Source organism: Olea europaea, chromosome 6, assembly GCF_002742605.1.
Source record: "Olea europaea var. sylvestris chromosome 6, O_europaea_v1, whole genome shotgun sequence".
NCBI classification, from domain to species: Eukaryota; Viridiplantae; Streptophyta; class Magnoliopsida; order Lamiales; family Oleaceae; genus Olea; species Olea europaea.
The window spans coordinates 7,229,640-7,247,153 of NC_036242.1; the positions used below are offsets into that span (position 1 = coordinate 7,229,640).

The following is a 17,514-nucleotide window of genomic DNA, read 5'->3' on the forward strand; positions in this document are numbered from 1 at the left end:
GATGTATAGAGTCAACATAGAACTCATCCCCCAGTCTTCCCCACCCACAATGTATTTGGTCAACATGTTAGTAATTGTTCTTTAGCCAGTTAGGATATTAAAATCAAATTTTTAATAAATTTTGATAAAAATTGATGAAATCTATAAATTATGTGATTAAAATTAATTATTGATTTTGACTTTGGGGTTACTATTTATTATTTAAGCCCCCAAAACAACTGCTGCCTCTGCACTCATTTAATTGCCTTCAGGCCCTGGTGAAGTAAAAAGAAGAAACCTGCAGGTGACTAACATCTATGTCGACAACGTCGGACTGTGGATCTTTGGGCCCCACTCAGTCTGACCTCCGGTCACCGCTTCTCCGTCCAGTCGCCGGAGTGTCCAACAACCCGGAGAAAATATGCATAGACGACATGCTGCAGAAACACTGTGGAGAGTTTGGTTACTGGCAGCTGAGGCACTTCGTATTAACAAGTTTGGCTTGGGCTCTAGAGGCCTTCCACACCATGGTCATGATCTTCGCCGACCGTGAACCGGCGTGGCAGTGTTCTGCCGCCGGATGCTTGTCCGAGTCGAAGAGCGTGTGCCAGCTTGAACCCGGTTCGTGGAAATGGATTGGTGGTGCAAGAAGCTCCACGGTGGCTGAATTTGGACTGATTTGTGGGCAGAAATACAAGGTTGGATTGGTTCAGTCCTTGTTTTTTGGTGGCTGCATGATAGGTCAGTGACCCTTCCAACTCCTTTCTTATTTTCCTCAAATTATTATTAAAATGAAAATGTGTCTAGTTCTATCCTGATTGGGGAGGTAGTACAAATCTTTAAGCAAGTAGTAGCTAATTAAAAATAGTTTACTTCTTTGATTTAAATCAGAAGTACAAATATTTTATTATTACTTGGTAATTAAATGGACTTTTTGACATGTCTATCTATCGAAAGAAACTAAGTAACGTGGTGCAACCATCCTATAAAGGTGCGCCACCTCCATGGGTAGCCACCACACACCCTCGAGGTGGCGCCTCGACATTGGATGGATGGTGCAACCACTTTATTGAAGTTTCTCTCCTTTCTATCATGTTTCTTGATCAATCACTTTCACCATCTATATATAGTTTAAGAGCTGCACCACATCCTAGAGAACCTCCCCCACATGATTTCATGGATGAGATCATCTAGATACAAAACGTTCTTTATTTTAAAGAACTAATATTTAAAAATAAACTTCAAGAAATTTTCTATTTTAACTTTTTAAAATAGATATTGAATTTAACTCTCCAAATTTGGAGTCAAACAGTTCATGGAACTCATAATTTCTATCGATTTTTTAACAATATATTTTATCAATTTTAAATAAAATTTACTTAAATTTTGATTTTAATCTTACCCAAAAAGGGGCTTAAAGTAGTGATAAATAAGGATGTCAATCTGGTTCGCCGATTTGAGCTGCCCACAGCTCGATTCGAAAAAAGTCTGAGCGAGCTATGCGCTCTGCTCTGCTCGGCTCGATTCGGCTCAAACTTCATTTTCAAGTGTTTGCCTGAGCTCGAGCCAATCGAGCCATACGATGTCCCCTGTCAACCACACTAACACGGGCCATTTCGGCCCTTGTCTTGAATTTCAACTACTTTTTAAAGGCAGCCACAATTACCTTTGAAAAGACAGCTGCCATTTAATATGTGGCTGCCTTTTTAAAAAAGGCACAGTTCCCTTTGGATTGCTCAACTCGAAAAGACCCGAGCCGAGCCCCATATTTTTGGTTCGACTGGACTTGGACCAAAAAATACTTGATTGATTTTTACTCAAGCCACACGCAAGCCACAAACTTCAGCTTGCGAGTCGACTCAACTCGACTTCTTTACACCTCTTGTTGAAATGTTATTTTCATCCATGTCCTATTAGTAGTTTCTAAATGTGAACTTTTTGAACTAAAAGTGATTGTGCAAAGAAAGTAATTGCTACGAAGGGGCAAAAGCGTGTAAATATTAATTAACAAAGTCTTTTGGCGAAGAAGGGAGTGATAAAGGTGTGTTTGCTTTTGGGATAAAATTAGAAACTTTAAGAATCCACTATTGCATAGCTATCGTCCTTTTCATCATCCAATTTAAATGATACTTTCAAATCATCGTGCTATGCTTTCGCACCATCTTATTTAGTCATTTTCAACTCATTACATCAAGGATTATACGAAATGAAAGTCCATTTTTTTTCTTTTTTCCTTTTTTTTTTTTCACTCAACAACTAGTGTATTTCAAAAATTATTTAACTACATATTCTATTACTATTAAAATTATTAATGTTTTGAGCATTGACTCGAAAAAAGAAAAGGGACAAACATGGGTCGAAATGGGATCCATCTAGTGATTTTTTAGAAAATAATAAATAAAATTACAATAAAAATCAAAAGATGAATTTCAAGGCGTGTTTTATAAATTTAAACCAATGAAACCATAATTGTAACGGGTTTCTTGCAATCGGCCAAGTCAGCAAGTTCTTGAGCGATTTTATAATAGATGGATTTTTTGCCTAACAGATTAAGGGGTTGTTTTCTTTGTGTTCCAATTTTGTGATTTTGAGTTTTGAATTCATTTTGAGTTTGGTGTTTTGAATGCTTGTTTTGAAATTAATGAAAATACGTTCTTTATATCATTTTGAAAAACTGTTTTTGGAAACATAAAATTGAAAAACGTGTTTACTTTGAAATTTTGAGAATATTTTTATAATATTTTATTCAAGAAATATGATTATTCAATAAATTTTAATAATTTAATGTTAATATAATATAATAACATACAAATTTTGAAATTGGTGAATTTTGAAATATTTTTAACAGATATAAAAAACACAACCTAAATTAAATTTGACAACACGGATTAATAGATCTATTAGAAGTTTACGTGTCATGTCAAAACAAGTAGACACTACACAAAATATAAATGTACGATATCTTGAGTAATCATTCCACATTTGAGTAACAATTTGATCCCTGACTTGTCCCATTTGAGCTGTTTGACTAGCATCTAAATGTATAACTTCTTGTTCTTAACTATTAACTTCATTATCCGATTGATTACATGATTTTCCTTGGATCTTTGCAAGCTTTTCTTTTAGGTAAAGTGTTCTAAGTTTAGTTTTCTCATTCCTCAAACTTTACACAAGTGACCACTGTGCCATGCAGACCTCAAGTTTATCATTTTTACTGATCTTAGGTTCCTTACATCGACATTCACCCGATGTACCAATTCTATCATGTTGAAGAGAAAAGGAAACCTCATCGACTTCATCATCATTTTTCACACATACATGCACTCCTCTGTTTAAGAAATCATTTTCTAGCTGTCTTTCTTCCTCTGATGTGTTTGGAAGATGAGTGGAGGCATTGCCTAATCCTCCAGTAACTGTAATCCTGCTAAATATTCTTTAATAAATATATATACCGTATAAAAGTGTTGTCAAAATTCCTGTGCAGTATTAACTTTATTGGTATTTGGATCCCATGTAACACCTGTATGTTCCAAAAGTTCAAAAAACATGCGATGAATTTTACGTAAGCGGTTCCACTTTCCCTTTAATCTATCTATGCCGTAATCCATTTTTGTTGAACCTATCATGGTCTCATTGATTCTGCCACATTGGTCTTTCGTGAATGTAGAACATTGCAATGCAATTGATTTGACTTTCTCGTAAAGAATTTCGATAAAAGCGTGTTCATTCTCGTCTGACCATGACATTGGTTCCTTATTCCTAACTTTGTGACCACCCATGTTGAAACTATATTGAATATACATAAAATTATCAAGAAATACATAAGACCTTCCATGGACGATTTGAGGAGGACATATTGTGTGATTTTAATTATAGTCACATACCATCAATTGTCATTAGATGCGTATAGTACTAATTTGCATAGATCCATTAACCAAGAAACATTGGATATTGCAAACAAAATCCCCGAAAAAGAAGAAGAATATTTAGCACTCGAATAGAAAACACCACAATTGTTGAATCTCAATTGCTTTCTCTTTCTAAGAAACTTGGCAAGTAGCTTAGTAGGCAGCAAAGAAAACAAACCCACTTTCCATTCGCTTACCAACCAAACCTCAATGACAGCATTTGATTTTAAAGCTTTGTGACCTTTCCTAACCATGGGTCAGGTAAGTAAAACAAGAATGCATCAAAAACATTGACTATACTTTTCCCTATGGTCATCCTATTGGAAAGGAATATGAACAACAACCTATTAGTCCATCATTGTGCTAATAGAATGAAATATAAAGAACATTGACTATAATTTTCCCTATGGTCATCCTATTCATGCAAATATCAAGTGTTGACAAACTTATAAACAGCTTTGGTGCATTTTATCTTTACTAGTTAATGTTCTAGCAAATTATGTTAAGCTTTCCTGGAAATTTATGAGAGTAGGCCAATGATTGTGCTGATATTTAGCGATAAACTCTCAAGAATTTTCATGTGAGGGTCATTGAATTGTGAAGCCTTCGCTGGACTATTTCTTTTCATTGGCCAAGGATCTTAAGGGATTACCTACTAGGAGAATTACTTCTTAATGGAACTATAGCCTGTAAATATTTAGCAAGAAAGTGTCAGAAAAAAAAAGGGACAAACATGGGTCGAAATGGGATCCATCCAGTGATTTTTTAGAAAAGAATAAATAAAATTACAATAAAAATCAAAAGATGAATTTCAAGGCGTGTTTTATAAATTTAAACCAATGAAACCATAATTGTAACGGGTTTCTTGCAATCGGCCAAGTCAGCAAGTTCTTGAGCGATTTTATAATAGATGGATTTTTTGCCTAACAGATTAAGGGGTTGTTTTCTTTGTGTTCCAATTTTGTGATTTTGAGTTTTGAATTCATTTTGAGTTTGGTGTTTTGAATGCTTGTTTTGAAATTAATGAAAATACGTTTTTTTATATCATTCTGAAAAACTGTTTTTGGAAACATAAAATTGAAAAACGTGTTTACTTTGAAATTTTGAGAATATTTTTATAATATTTTATTCAAGAAATATGATTATTCAATAAATTTTAATAGTTTAATGTTAATATAATATAATAACATATAAATTTTGAAATTGGTGAATTTTGAAATATTTTTAACAGATATAAAAAACACAACCTAAATTAAATTTGACAACACGGATTAATAGATCTATTAGAAGTTTACGTGTCATGTCAAAACAAGTAGACACTACACAAAATATAAATGTACGATATCTTGAGTAATCATTCCACATTTGAGTAACAATTTGATCCCTGACTTGTCCCATTTGAGCTGTTTGACTAGCATCTAAATGTATAACTTCTTGTTCTTAACTATTAACTTCATTATCCGATTGATTACATGATTTTCCTTGGATCTTTGCAAGCTTTTCTTTTAGGTAAAGTGTTCTAAGTTTAGTTTTCTCATTCCTCAAACTTTACACAAGTGACCACTGTGCCATGCAGACCTCAAGTTTATCATTTTTACTGATCTTAGGTTCCTTACGTCGACATTCACCCGATGTACCAATTCTATCATGTTGAAGAGAAAAGGAAACCTCATCGACTTCATCATCATTTTTCACACATACATGCACTCCTCTGTTTAAGAAATCATTTTCTAGCTGTCTTTCTTCCTCTGATGTGTTTGGAAGATGAGTGGAGGCATTGCCTAATCCTCCAGTAACTGTAATCCTGCTAAATATTCTTTAATAAATATATATACCATATAAAAGTGTTGTCAAAATTCCTGTGCAGTATTAACTTTATTGGTATTTGGATCCCATGTAACACCTGTATGTTCCAAAAGTTCAAAAAACATGCGATGAATTTTACGTAAGCGGTTCCACTTTCCCTTTAATCTATCTATGCCGTAATCCATTTTTGTTGAACCTATCATGGTCTCATTGATTCTGCCACATTGGTCTTTCGTGAATGTAGAACATTGCAATGCGATTGATTTGACTTTCTCGTAAAGAATTTCGATAAAAACGTGTTCATTCTCGTCTGACCATGACATTGGTTCCTTATTCCTAACTTTGTGACCACCCATGTTGAAACTATATTGAATATACATAAAATTATCAAGAAATACATAAGACCTTCCATGGACGATTTGAGGAGGACATATTGTGTGATTTTAATTATAGTCACATACCATCAATTGTCATTAGATGCGTATAGTACTAATTTGCATAGATCCATTAACCAAGAAACATTGGATATTGCAAACAAAATCCCCGAAAAAGAAGAAGAATATTTAGCACTCGAATAGAAAACACCACAATTGTTGAATCTCAATTGCTTTCTCCTTTCTAAGAAACTTGGCAAGTAGCTTAGTAGGCAGCAAAGAAAACAAACCCACTTTCCATTCTCTTACCAACCAAACCTCAATGACAGCATTTGATTTTAAAGCTTTGTGACCTTTCCTAACCATGGGTCAGGTAAGTAAAACAAGAATGCATCAAAAACATTGACTATACTTTTCCCTATGGTCATCCTATTGGAAAGGAATATAAACAACAACCTATTAGTCCATCATTGTGCTAATAGAATGAAATATAAAGAACATTGACTATAATTTTCCCTATGGTCATCCTATTCATGCAAATATCAAGTGTTGACAAACTTATAAACAGCTTTGGTGCATTTTATCTTTACTAGTTAATGTTCTAGCAAATTATGTTAAGCTTTCCTGGAAATTTATGAGAGTAGGCCAATGATTGTGCTGATATTTAGCGATAAACTCTCAAGAATTTTCATGTGAGGGTCATTGAATTGTGAAGCCTTCGCTGGACTATTTCTTTTCATTGGCCAAGGATCTTAAGGGATTACCTACTAGGAGAATTACTTCTTAATGGAACTATAGCCTGTAAATATTTAGCAAGAAAGTGTCAGAATTTTCCTGTGGAGATCACTGAGTTAAGAAGCTCCTGCTAGACTATAGTCTTTCAATTGCTATAAGGTTCTTAAAGGAATACCTACTTAGAGAACTACCTCTTAATGGAACTATAGCCTATAGCGAACCCAAAAACAAAAAATTAAAATAAAATCTCCAAAACACAACCCTGACATAAGAACATGAACCATTACAATCAAATCTATTGAATTATAATTACAAAACCAATTTCAAAAAAGACAGTTGGAATTATCACAAAATATGATCATCTAAGCATTGAAGACCAAAGGACAATGTCTGCAACTTAATTCATTTAAGTTAATCCGGTGAAAAGAAAGACAAATGTCTCCAAAAAAAATAAATTAATGCAACAATCATTATCCAATCAAATCTTGGCCTACACGTTAACATTACAAAGAACCCATGTATTGTTAAGCCAGAATTAATATTCACAACAGAAAAACTCATTTGAAATTGCTGCAAACACTAATTAGAAAAGGCCGATTGCAAAACTGTTACCACACAACCAATTGAAGTTAATAGGCTCGGTAAAGAAAAGCCCACTTGCAGCACAAAATTAAAATAGCAATTTGTCAGTTGGACATGCAAATTATAGAAAACTGCCAAGAAGAAATTAATCGAAGTCATTTGGGCTTGCGTTGGAGACTCCAAAAAATAGAAAACTGCCAAGAAGAAAATACCTAAGCGACGTGGTGCCATCTGATTCAGTAACGAGAAAGAATCAAAAATCAAAAGGGAGAAAACATTCTAAAAGATCTACTTTGTTTTTTCTACAAAGCACAGGGAATCGTTGATCAATTTTCACTAAAGAAAACGTGATTGCAAGAAAGAGAGGGGAAACTATTCTTACAGAGCCTTCGATATTCTTCGATCTGGGATTTGGAAGGCAGGGTAATCCCTAGGCAGTGCCTTACATCTGCTGTTAAGGCATGGAGAGAAGGAAAAGAGATGGGTTGTTTTTAGTGGATTCAATCTGTTTCTCGTGTTTTCATTATTTGGCTGAAAAACACTCAAAATTGGTTAAAAGTCAGTATTGAGTTTTTAGTCGATTTTTTTTTTTGTGAAAACTCATTTTCGAAAATAAGAAAGAGAATACGTTTTGACCATTTTGAAAAATAGAAAACAGAAAAGAGCCTGAAAACAGTAAAGAGAACAGCCCCTAAGCTTTTGGATGATTCTCAATTTCACCATTAGAGCGAGTCTGGCCATTTTGAATTACATTTAATTAAGTATCAAATTCATAATAAATTTAGAAAAAGCATTACGCTTAATACATACATACATACATCCATATATATATATATATATATATATATATATTACCATCAACGTCACAATAAAAAAAATTATAATAACATAAAACTTTCAAAAATTATAAATGTTAATAAAAATAATAATCTAACTAAAATAAATATAAATATAAATTATTAAAAGTGTGTTTAATTACGAGCATGAAATTTACATGGAAAGAAAATAAATCCTAAACAATTCAATTGCCTGAAACTTATTTATATGAATAATGTTAATTAAATATATTTGGTCCATTTAGTTATTAACCTAAAAAATATTATAGTTATCATTTTTTTTTTTTGTGGATAGATAAGAGAGAATGAATATATGAAAGAGAGAAAGAAAGTAAATTACCTGAAAAATAAAAATCACATCTCCCTAAAGAAAATATTTTCATTGTTTTTCAAGGAAAATATGATCGTGTGACCAGATGCAGGACAATATTTTCCACAAAAAAAAAAATTTGTCAATCAAACAGTACAAAAGTAGGAAATTATGTGAAAAAAAAACACATATTTCATGGAAAATATTGGTAATCAAATGCACTCTAAATAATAAAAGAATTTAAAATTTGATATAATAGAAATTAATATGTGGTAGTATAAAATGAAGGGCAAAATGGAAAATAATTAAAACTATGTGTTACAAAAATGAAAAGTGACACTGTTCATTACTTTAATTTGGAGTGAAGATTTGAAGTCTGGTTGGAGCATCATTTTCACACCAAATTGACGTTTTACTCCATTTTGAACTTGAGTCTGAGATGCCCCAATGGAATGTTGTTTTATCTTAAAGATATGCACTTATCACTTAATTATATTATTTCTAAGCCCCTGTTTGTTTCTCAATATTCTTTCTCCATTAAAATGAAAAATATTATCGTTATTCACCACATCAAACCACCATATTTGAATTTCTATCTCTTGTGTGGGGCCCGTAATGACTATATTCTTCATTTTCACTTTTACATAAATGGGAAAGAAGAGCATAAGGATGTATTTAAACTCGAATGATAAACATAAATTCTTTCCACTCAAATCTGCTGTCAAATTTGAAGCCTAATTTATTATTATTATTATTATTATTTTAATCAGACTTCTTAATGTGCTTTAGGAACTTAAGTTTAGTATAATCTGCTGTAGGTTTTATGCCCTCTTAATCCTTTCCTTCATATGCAGCATTTCTTCGCTTTCGGGAGGTCAAGTTTATGCCCACTTCGTCGTGCTTTTGAAAGTTTAATTTTATATATATGGTTGGGGAATCCAAACCCCAATCAGCCGTCCCTGGTGGAGCCTGAAAACCCACTGAATTTGTGTTTTGTTTTCCTTAAAAGAAAAAGTCCATAAGTTTTGCATGTCCAATAGCAACACTCCAGGAGGATAGTTCATAATGAATAGAAGAATTAATCAAGTATAGCCTAAGTGTTGAATTTGGAACGTGAATGTAATACTTGTGCCCATGTTTACAGGTGCAGGAGTATTTGGTCATCTCTCAGACTCCAAGTTGGGAAGGAAAGGCTCTCTATTAGTTGTTTGTATCATGAATGCAATCTTCGGTTGTCTAACAGCACTTTCTCCAGCTTACTGGACTTATGCCCTATTACGCCTTCTGACCGGCTTCAGCACCGGAGGGGTTGGCCTCTGTGCTTTTGTCCTAGCCACAGAGCCTGTTGGCCCTACAATGCGTGGCATTGCCGGCATGTCCACATTCTATTTTTTCTCGGGGGGAATAGCTACGCTTTCTGGTATAGCTTATATTTTTCAATCATGGAGATCCCTCTATATTGCATCATCCATTCCCTCTGCTCTGTTCGCTGCTATCATACTTCCTTTCTTGTCTGAGTCCCCTCGATGGTGTCTTATTAGAGGAAAGATGAACCAGGCCATGAAGACTATGCACAGAATCGCTAAAACGAATGGAAACCACCTCCCTGATGGCACCCTTCTTGCCCTTGATGAAGAAGCAAACAGTGTTCCAGATAATGTTCAAAGTGAAAGTAAAGCAGAATCGGAATCACAATCAACCATAACCGGATCCCTCATAGATGTACTTCACTTGCCACTAACACGAATTCGTTTACTCCTAGCAGTGGCCATCAACTTCCTGTGTTCTGTTGTTTACTACGGCCTAAGTTTGAATGTGGTCAACCTCGGAACCAACATATATCTTAACGTTCTCCTTAATGCTGTAGCGGAAATGCCTGCATTTTTCTTAACAGCTATTCTGTTAAACAAGTTTGGCAGAAAGCCCCTAGCTATTGGCACACAATGGTTCAGTGGGATATTTTGCATTGTGGGGAGCTTGTTAAAAGGCTATGGAACATGGAAGATTCTCCGAATGGTCTGTGGTGTTCTGGGAATTTTTGGCATGGCCGGAACTTATAATCTGTTGTTCGTTTATATGGTGGAACTTTTTCCTACGGTCGTAAGGAATGCAGCACTAGGTTGCGCTACTCAGGCTGCCCAAATGGGAGCCATATTATCACCGTTCGTGGTGGTGATTGGCGATAGAATACCCTTTGTGGTGTTCGGGATATGTGGGATTGCAGGAGGAACTCTAGCATTTTACTTGCCAGAAACTTTAAACAAGCCTTTGTATGACACAATGGCAGGAATACAAGATGGAGAAAGCTCGAGCATGGTTGTTTAAGGTCATTGAATGTGACGTACCTAGATCTACTCATAAAATATTGTACAGTACTCCGTATAGTCCTGTTTAGTGTTTTGTATCAGCTTCCCTTCTTTGTTTACAGATTCCGACGTAAGCAGATGCTGCAGATCTATAATACAAAACTAAAACAATGTAAAAGAAACAAGAACAAGTTCTATGTTGATATAAATTGAACGATTCCATTATATGTATATAATAGGGTAACTTGTAGGCAATACTGCTGGAACTGGAGCTCGCCTGTCAATCAAAACGTAAAATAATTCACCGTAAAATTACCAAGTTAACTCAAACAAATGATTGATCCTAAAACAATATTAAGAAATATATAAATTCTGCATCTACGAGACAATAATCACGACAAACTAAGCATTATTCTCAATAAAATTGAAATAGGAGTTGGAGAAAAATGTTACCGGGCATTATTTTGATGCGACGAATGGGCACGATCTCTGTGTGAAATGGGTGCTCCACCACCCTTCCTATTAAGGCTCCGCTGCGGCGGCTGTTGAATAACCCTCTCCAGCAAGACGTTGTCCCCCGATATTGATGAAAGAGATGGCCGCCAATCAATAACCCCAAAACGCCTCTCCTTGGCGGCCCTTCCTCACTTCCGCCCTACGCGGGGCCGAGCTTCTGGCGCCACCAGCAATCTCCTTCTCCGGCGGCTGCTGCTGAGCCCCTGACCCACTATAGCAAGAACCATAACACAAGAAGAACTTCATAATTATACACAAAACACCCAATAGCAACAAAGATTAGGAACAACCTATGAGTAATTATATTATCTACGAAAAATAGTGATTAGTGTTAACCATTTGATTTATCTTTTCTGCTTTTGTGCGTGTTTCATCTGTGTTTCTTTTTTCGAAAATCAACTGTGCAATTTGTAATTTATAGATGGGTGGCTCGGCTTTTCAACCAAAATATTTTTTGTCATTATCATATAATCGAAGTTAATGCTCCACCATATCTCAATTTTATTCCGTGCAAATCCCGTTTTTAAATGGTGGAGGTCCCATGAATCGCCGGCGGGAAAGATCCAGTTTTTTTTGGTGATTGGAGAGTGGCAATTACAGATTGAGAACCCAAACTTTATAAAATGTACTGCTTAAATCCCTATTTAAGTTTTCTTGGCATATGCGTCCTAACATCAAGCCCATGTTTGATTTAGCTAAACAAAAGGAAAAGATTCTTAACAAAATTTGGTAAAAATTATAGATCCCATAAAATGTGTAATTCAAAATAAGTTTGAAAAAAAAAATAGAGAATGTGTATCAAACAAGTCTAAATTTGATATACGAATTCATCCATTTTCTATTAAAGTGGCATTATTTACACAATCCTTTTATTTAAGGGATCATTACGGTAGGGATGTTAAATATGTGAAAGTCCAGCTCAAGGTTGATCGAACTTTATGGCTAAAAAATCGAACTCGACACAATCAAATAGTCAAGTATAAACCCTTGGTTAGGTCCAATTTAAGTACACCTAGCATAGCCAACCATTTTGACAAATACCGTATTATGGAATAAAATAATATTATCTAACACCAATTTAGATGATTGTACTTTTTTTTTGTTTAATTAAATTAGTCATGTGACTTTGTATTTAAACGAAAATATTACTTAATGTCATGTCATTATTATATAAACTAGTGCTTGACTCCCATGTATATGAATAGCATTACACTGCGGTATAACATCATTGTGTCACTCCAAAAATAAAAAAACATTAGAAAACACCAAAAAAATTTGAAAACGAAAATAAATCAGCATGTTGCGTAAATAAATTGATTGAGGACCTAAGTGGTGTTTTTTTTTTTTTTTTTAGCTTCGAGATCTCAATAGCAATATTCCCTTTCACTAACAATTGTTATCCTTTAAAAATATAGTTGATGAATTACATATTTTTTAGAACTCTGCTACTGAGCCCGACTCAATAATCGATTCAGGGACAAGGGGTTGAGGTGGCATCACCTCAGCCCCCGATCTCATACATTTTTTTTTTTTAATTTCAGATCCAAGGGTCGAGGTGAAAACACCTCGGCACCCTGGCTTTGGGCCTGACCAACAACCATTTTCCTATTTTTTAATTGAGTGATACTATTAATCACTCATCACTATTGGGTGGGAAATTACAGTAAAAGCTCTATAAAACAATAGTGTTGGTATCGAGAAAATTATTATTAATTTATATCATCTTTTACCATAATACATATTGGATTTTTTTTTAAAAAAAATTATTAAATGTTGTGAAATTCAAAATTTAATTTGTAAGCACACGTATACATACATTAAATAGAAATATTAATGTAAATGCATTGACTTCAAAGTTTAATATTTTAAAAAATCAACTATTCAAGTTATTTCATATATGCATGGAACATAAATTCTAAAGCTATTAGAATGAACTTTCATGAATTCAAGCAGTTATTATTTTATATATTTGTCAGGCCCTAAAGTATCTCAAAATGATTATTATCTCATGTATTTAACGAAGTTATTAATTTAGTACACTGACCCAAATTGGGACACAAGAATTTTGGCCATGTTTGATCCACAAAAAAAAAAAAAAAAAAAAAAAAAAAAAAAAAAAATTAAAATTTTTTCAAAAATGTATTCTTATGTAAATAATGCGGCTCAAACTTAAATTAGATTATAAATTTATCAAACATTTATTTATCAAGATTTTACCGTACATGAAATTAAATAATATATTCATTTAAATACAAAGTTAAATGACTCATTTAATTGATCTCATAACTTGTAACCACAGAAACTGGTGCCCAAACACGAATGCTAAATGGCATTATTATTATTTTGTTAATTGAAAGAGAGACATGAGATTAGCAAATCTACCACTTTGTATCTTGACAATTAGATTTGAATTAATTATCAATATGTCGACCTTATCAAGATCTGAATACATAATTAAAATATGTAAAAGGTATACTAAGAAATGCATTTAAAACGTACAATTCCTTCTCCTTTTTGCCTTTTCTTGTTTTTTCATCGAATTTACTCGTTATGTCAAGTGAGAGTTTATCCAATAACATGTAACGATTTATAGGAAGAATTTGGTTGAAAATGAATTTGAAAAAAAGTATTATCAAAAAAATTTAAAGAAAGCCTTTTTACAATTCCCTAAACGGAAACTTAAAATTTTGTCAAACCTTAGAAAAGGTTGAACACAGCTAATTTTAGAATGTAACCTCAAAATTCCTAATCAAGAGAATGTCCGTTATCATCCATATTGTGAGCTGAATTATAGAATTATACATGCGCACAGGTGCAATTAGGTGCTGTATTGACATCAAAAAAGGGCAGATTCTAACAGGTGGTTAATGAGAACAGGTCACAGATTTGCAGGCTGAAAGATATGCAACATAAATTAACAAAATGCAACTATAATTGTGAATGTTTAGGGAGGAGAGAGAACAATTTCCATCATAAGCAGATAAAGAAGAGAGTAAGCACAACCAAGGCTTGCAATACTAACTTCATTGTAGCAGAAAAAAAGAGATCACTCTAGGAAATTAAAAGAATGGGAAATGGAGTTGTCACTGCTCCCCATGGTGACACATATCAGCAACTACTGAAGCATTGTAGCAAAATGTTGAAATTCAATTAAATCATTTGATCAAATCTTAAAGACACAAGCACAGTAATCTTCTGGCAGTGCCACAGACATGGCATCACTGACATTAGATGCACAGTATTCAACAAACGATACGAATATTAGCTAACCAACTCAAACCAACAGTATAATGAGAAAATGATCATTTCCCAAACAAAAATCATTGAAGGAAGATAAAAGGTTCCAATTAACGATTACTGAAAGAAATTAATAGAGCAAATTGAAACAAAATCTAGTATAATCCTTACCATAGCCGTCACAATTGAACATGTAAAGATTCTGATTCAGACATAATAAAAAGAAGACAGCAAACAAATTTGAAATCCGCATATCATTCATTATTAACCTAAGCCTTATCAGCTTTAGAAGCTGTAGCAGCAGCTTGACCACGTAGACGACCAGTCCTCCTAGCTGCAATAAGACCAACCTTTTGCCCTGGTGGTGCATCCCGACGAACAGTACTCGCATGACCAATATGTTGATGGTTACCACCACCATGGGGATGCTCCACAGGATTCATAGCAACACCACGAACCTTAGGCCAGCTGTTCCTCTTCACTCTGAACTTGTGATAGGCATTCCCGGCCTTCAACAGTGGTTTCTCCGTACGTCCTCCTCCAGCAACCTGGCCAATCATGGCACGACATCCACTGGGCACAATCTTCTTAGCTCCTGAAGGAAGCTTAATCCTGACAACAATAAGAACTTGTCAAACCTCGATGTTACGAGCAGATGCTCCATAACATAGTTTCTCAGTTTTGGTTTATCACTAGAAAGTTATTCTTAAAATCACCAAAGTTCATTATGACATAATTTAAGATTTAAACTAAATTGAGAATAGCCTTTCAGAATCGACAGTCCATAATATGTGGAAGCCTGGAACAAGGAAATGTGTTTCATAAAAATCATAAATTAAGAAATATCACCAACTATATAGCTAAGCAAAGTTGATGCCCACGAGGGTATTTCCATAATAAAATTACTAGTTGTCACAGCAAAATAAGCCCCTGTCTGATGGACATTAGTGAGAAAAAATGTTTTGAATAGTGATCTTTATAGAGCGTTTGGTTAAAAGGTAGGGAAAAATTTTGGGTTTACATGCAAAATATTATTGTGAGTATGTGTGGTTGAAAAATGAGTACGAAAATTAAAGAGATTTGTTTTAAAGCCAGTTCGAGTCCCCCTCGGGGGCACTAAGGTAAATACCTGACTGTAAACTTCAAGGTCCATAGGATTAGTCAAGATGCGCATAAGCGGCCCGAACACCCACGGTGAGAGAGAGAGAGAGAGAGAGAGAGAAAATAAATAAATAAATAAATAAATAAATAAAAAGGCAGTACATAGGCCTTTTGCATTAGTAGAAACTACTTCAATCATAAATGCACCATTCCTGTTCTTAAGTTCGTCTCAAATCTAAAAGAAAAACTGCCATAATCACATGTACCACAAAAATCATCAAAAGGACAAAATATCTGAGCAGCAGATTGTTAAATCTTTAGTAGTCTCATCAATTTTCTGACAAACGGAAGCCACAGGTTGATCATATTATTGCAAAACCACTTGGGAGGGGAAAAGAAGCTAGAATAAAATTAAGAAACACTGTAACTGGGACAATACTTTGTTTCCTAGAGTTTCATGTCTATACAATCAAACGACTACTAAACTAAATGAACTGGATGCGTGAAGACCAAGCAAATTATAGAAAGCAATAATTTTTCCACCAATAACAACTCCCAAAGGTACCCTATAAACAAATTGCAAAACAGATCGGGGTAATGCTTATGAGTACTTTAAAACGAAATCTGTAAACCACTCAACACAGATACAGATTATAAATTCCCAACTTCTCGAAACGTCCAGTGTTGTTAAAATTCAGATCCAGAACCACAATAATTTGCAAGCATGATATTAATTTACAAACAACATATAAATTAAGAGGAGAAAGTATTTAACAACATACCTAGAGGTTCCATTGTCGGGGTTGTGTGAGATAACAATAGCGTAGTCCCCAGAGGCCCTAGCGAAAACCCCACGGTCACCAACATGGTGCTCGACGTTGCAAATGACGGCACCTTCGGGGATGGCTCTAAGAGGCAACACATTACCAACCACTAGATTGGCCTTCTTACCACAATAAAGGAACTGACCAGTGTAAATACCCTCGGCGGCCACGAATAGTTCCTTCTGGTGCTGGTACCGAAAGGGGTGGCGGAAGGTGACGCGGGCCAGTGGCGCACCTCGTCCAGGATCGTGAATGATCTCTGTCACCACACCCTTAAGGTAGCCATTGCGCTCTCCGAAGTCCAGGGAACGGAATCGGGCCGGACCCTTGCGATGATGGGTGTGGGACTTGAAAACGGATCCTGCTCCCTTACGCTGCGCCCGGATTACACGACCCATTTCGGTATCTCTGCGTGCCTGATGGGAAGCAGACTGCGGTGAAGCGATGAAATGAGATTAAGAAAGGGGGAGATAGGTAGGGTTATAGGTAGGGTTTTAGAGAGCCGAATTAACCCTAGGTATTGTTTGTTAACTCAAATGGGCCCAAGATAAGAAGCCCATTATTATGAAAAGGGGCCGAGAAGGTCCAAAAGCTTGGCACATTTTGAGAAAATAAGAAATAAAAATAATAATTACTTATGATGAGAGGCAAGAATCAAAACCGACCGAGAAAAAGTAGTTTGGTTTCACTCTCCACTTACAATTTTTCATTTCTTAGTTGTCTTTTAATAGTGAAAAATGTCATACAGTCACTTAATATAAAAAGCATATTGAAATATAAAATATTTAACTCCTTCAATCTTTCACGTGACGTAATTATGGATCCGTAAGATTAAGAATTCCTAGCATAAATAAATATATAATTTAGGTCTCCAGATAGTCGAAATAATCAATATGATTGATAAATCGCACGCGACTTTCGCGTGACTTAAAGCTAGAACTTGGAGGACTTTCTTTCGATTCAATAGAGATTAATGTCTATATAGATGTTATCGATTGTG

The 17,514-nt window shown here is 34.7% G+C and overlaps 2 protein-coding genes across 2 annotated transcripts; one reads left to right on the top strand and one right to left on the bottom strand.

Moving 5' to 3' along the window:
• The first annotated feature begins 213 nt into the window (after positions 1–213).
• On the top strand, positions 214–11,061 carry LOC111395677 (organic cation/carnitine transporter 4-like). The gene is made up of 2 exons (XM_023021784.1): positions 214–720; positions 9,675–11,061. The coding sequence occupies exons 1-2, from the start codon at positions 297–299 to the stop codon at positions 10,853–10,855; spliced, it is 1,605 nt and encodes a 534-aa protein (XP_022877552.1). The 5' UTR covers positions 214–296; the 3' UTR covers positions 10,856–11,061.
• A 3,614-nt stretch (positions 11,062–14,675) lies between these two features.
• Positions 14,676–16,991, bottom strand: LOC111395678 (60S ribosomal protein L8-like). The gene is made up of 2 exons (XM_023021785.1): positions 16,473–16,991; positions 14,676–15,201 (listed from the first exon to the last, which is right to left on the bottom strand). Exons 1-2 carry the CDS (start codon positions 16,910–16,912, stop codon positions 14,859–14,861), a joined length of 783 nt encoding a protein of 260 aa, XP_022877553.1. The 5' UTR covers positions 16,913–16,991; the 3' UTR covers positions 14,676–14,858.
• Positions 16,992–17,514: the final 523 nt, after the last annotated feature.

What these genes read in the sequence shown, in the direction of transcription:
- LOC111395677 (XM_023021784.1), top strand. Translation starts at nt 297, where the DNA reads ATGTCGACAACGTCGGACTGTGGATCTTTGGGCCCCACTCAGTCTGAC. An exon ending in TTTTGGTGGCTGCATGATAG is followed by an intron (nt 721 to 9,674) that starts GTCAGTGACCCT and finishes CCATGTTTACAG; the next exon opens with GTGCAGGAGTATTTGGTCAT.
- LOC111395678 (XM_023021785.1), bottom strand. Translation starts at nt 16,912, where the DNA reads ATGGGTCGTGTAATCCGGGCGCAGCGTAAGGGAGCAGGATCCGTTTTC. An exon ending in CCCGACAATGGAACCTCTAG is followed by an intron (nt 15,202 to 16,472) that starts GTATGTTGTTAA and finishes TATTGTTGTCAG; the next exon opens with GATTAAGCTTCCTTCAGGAG.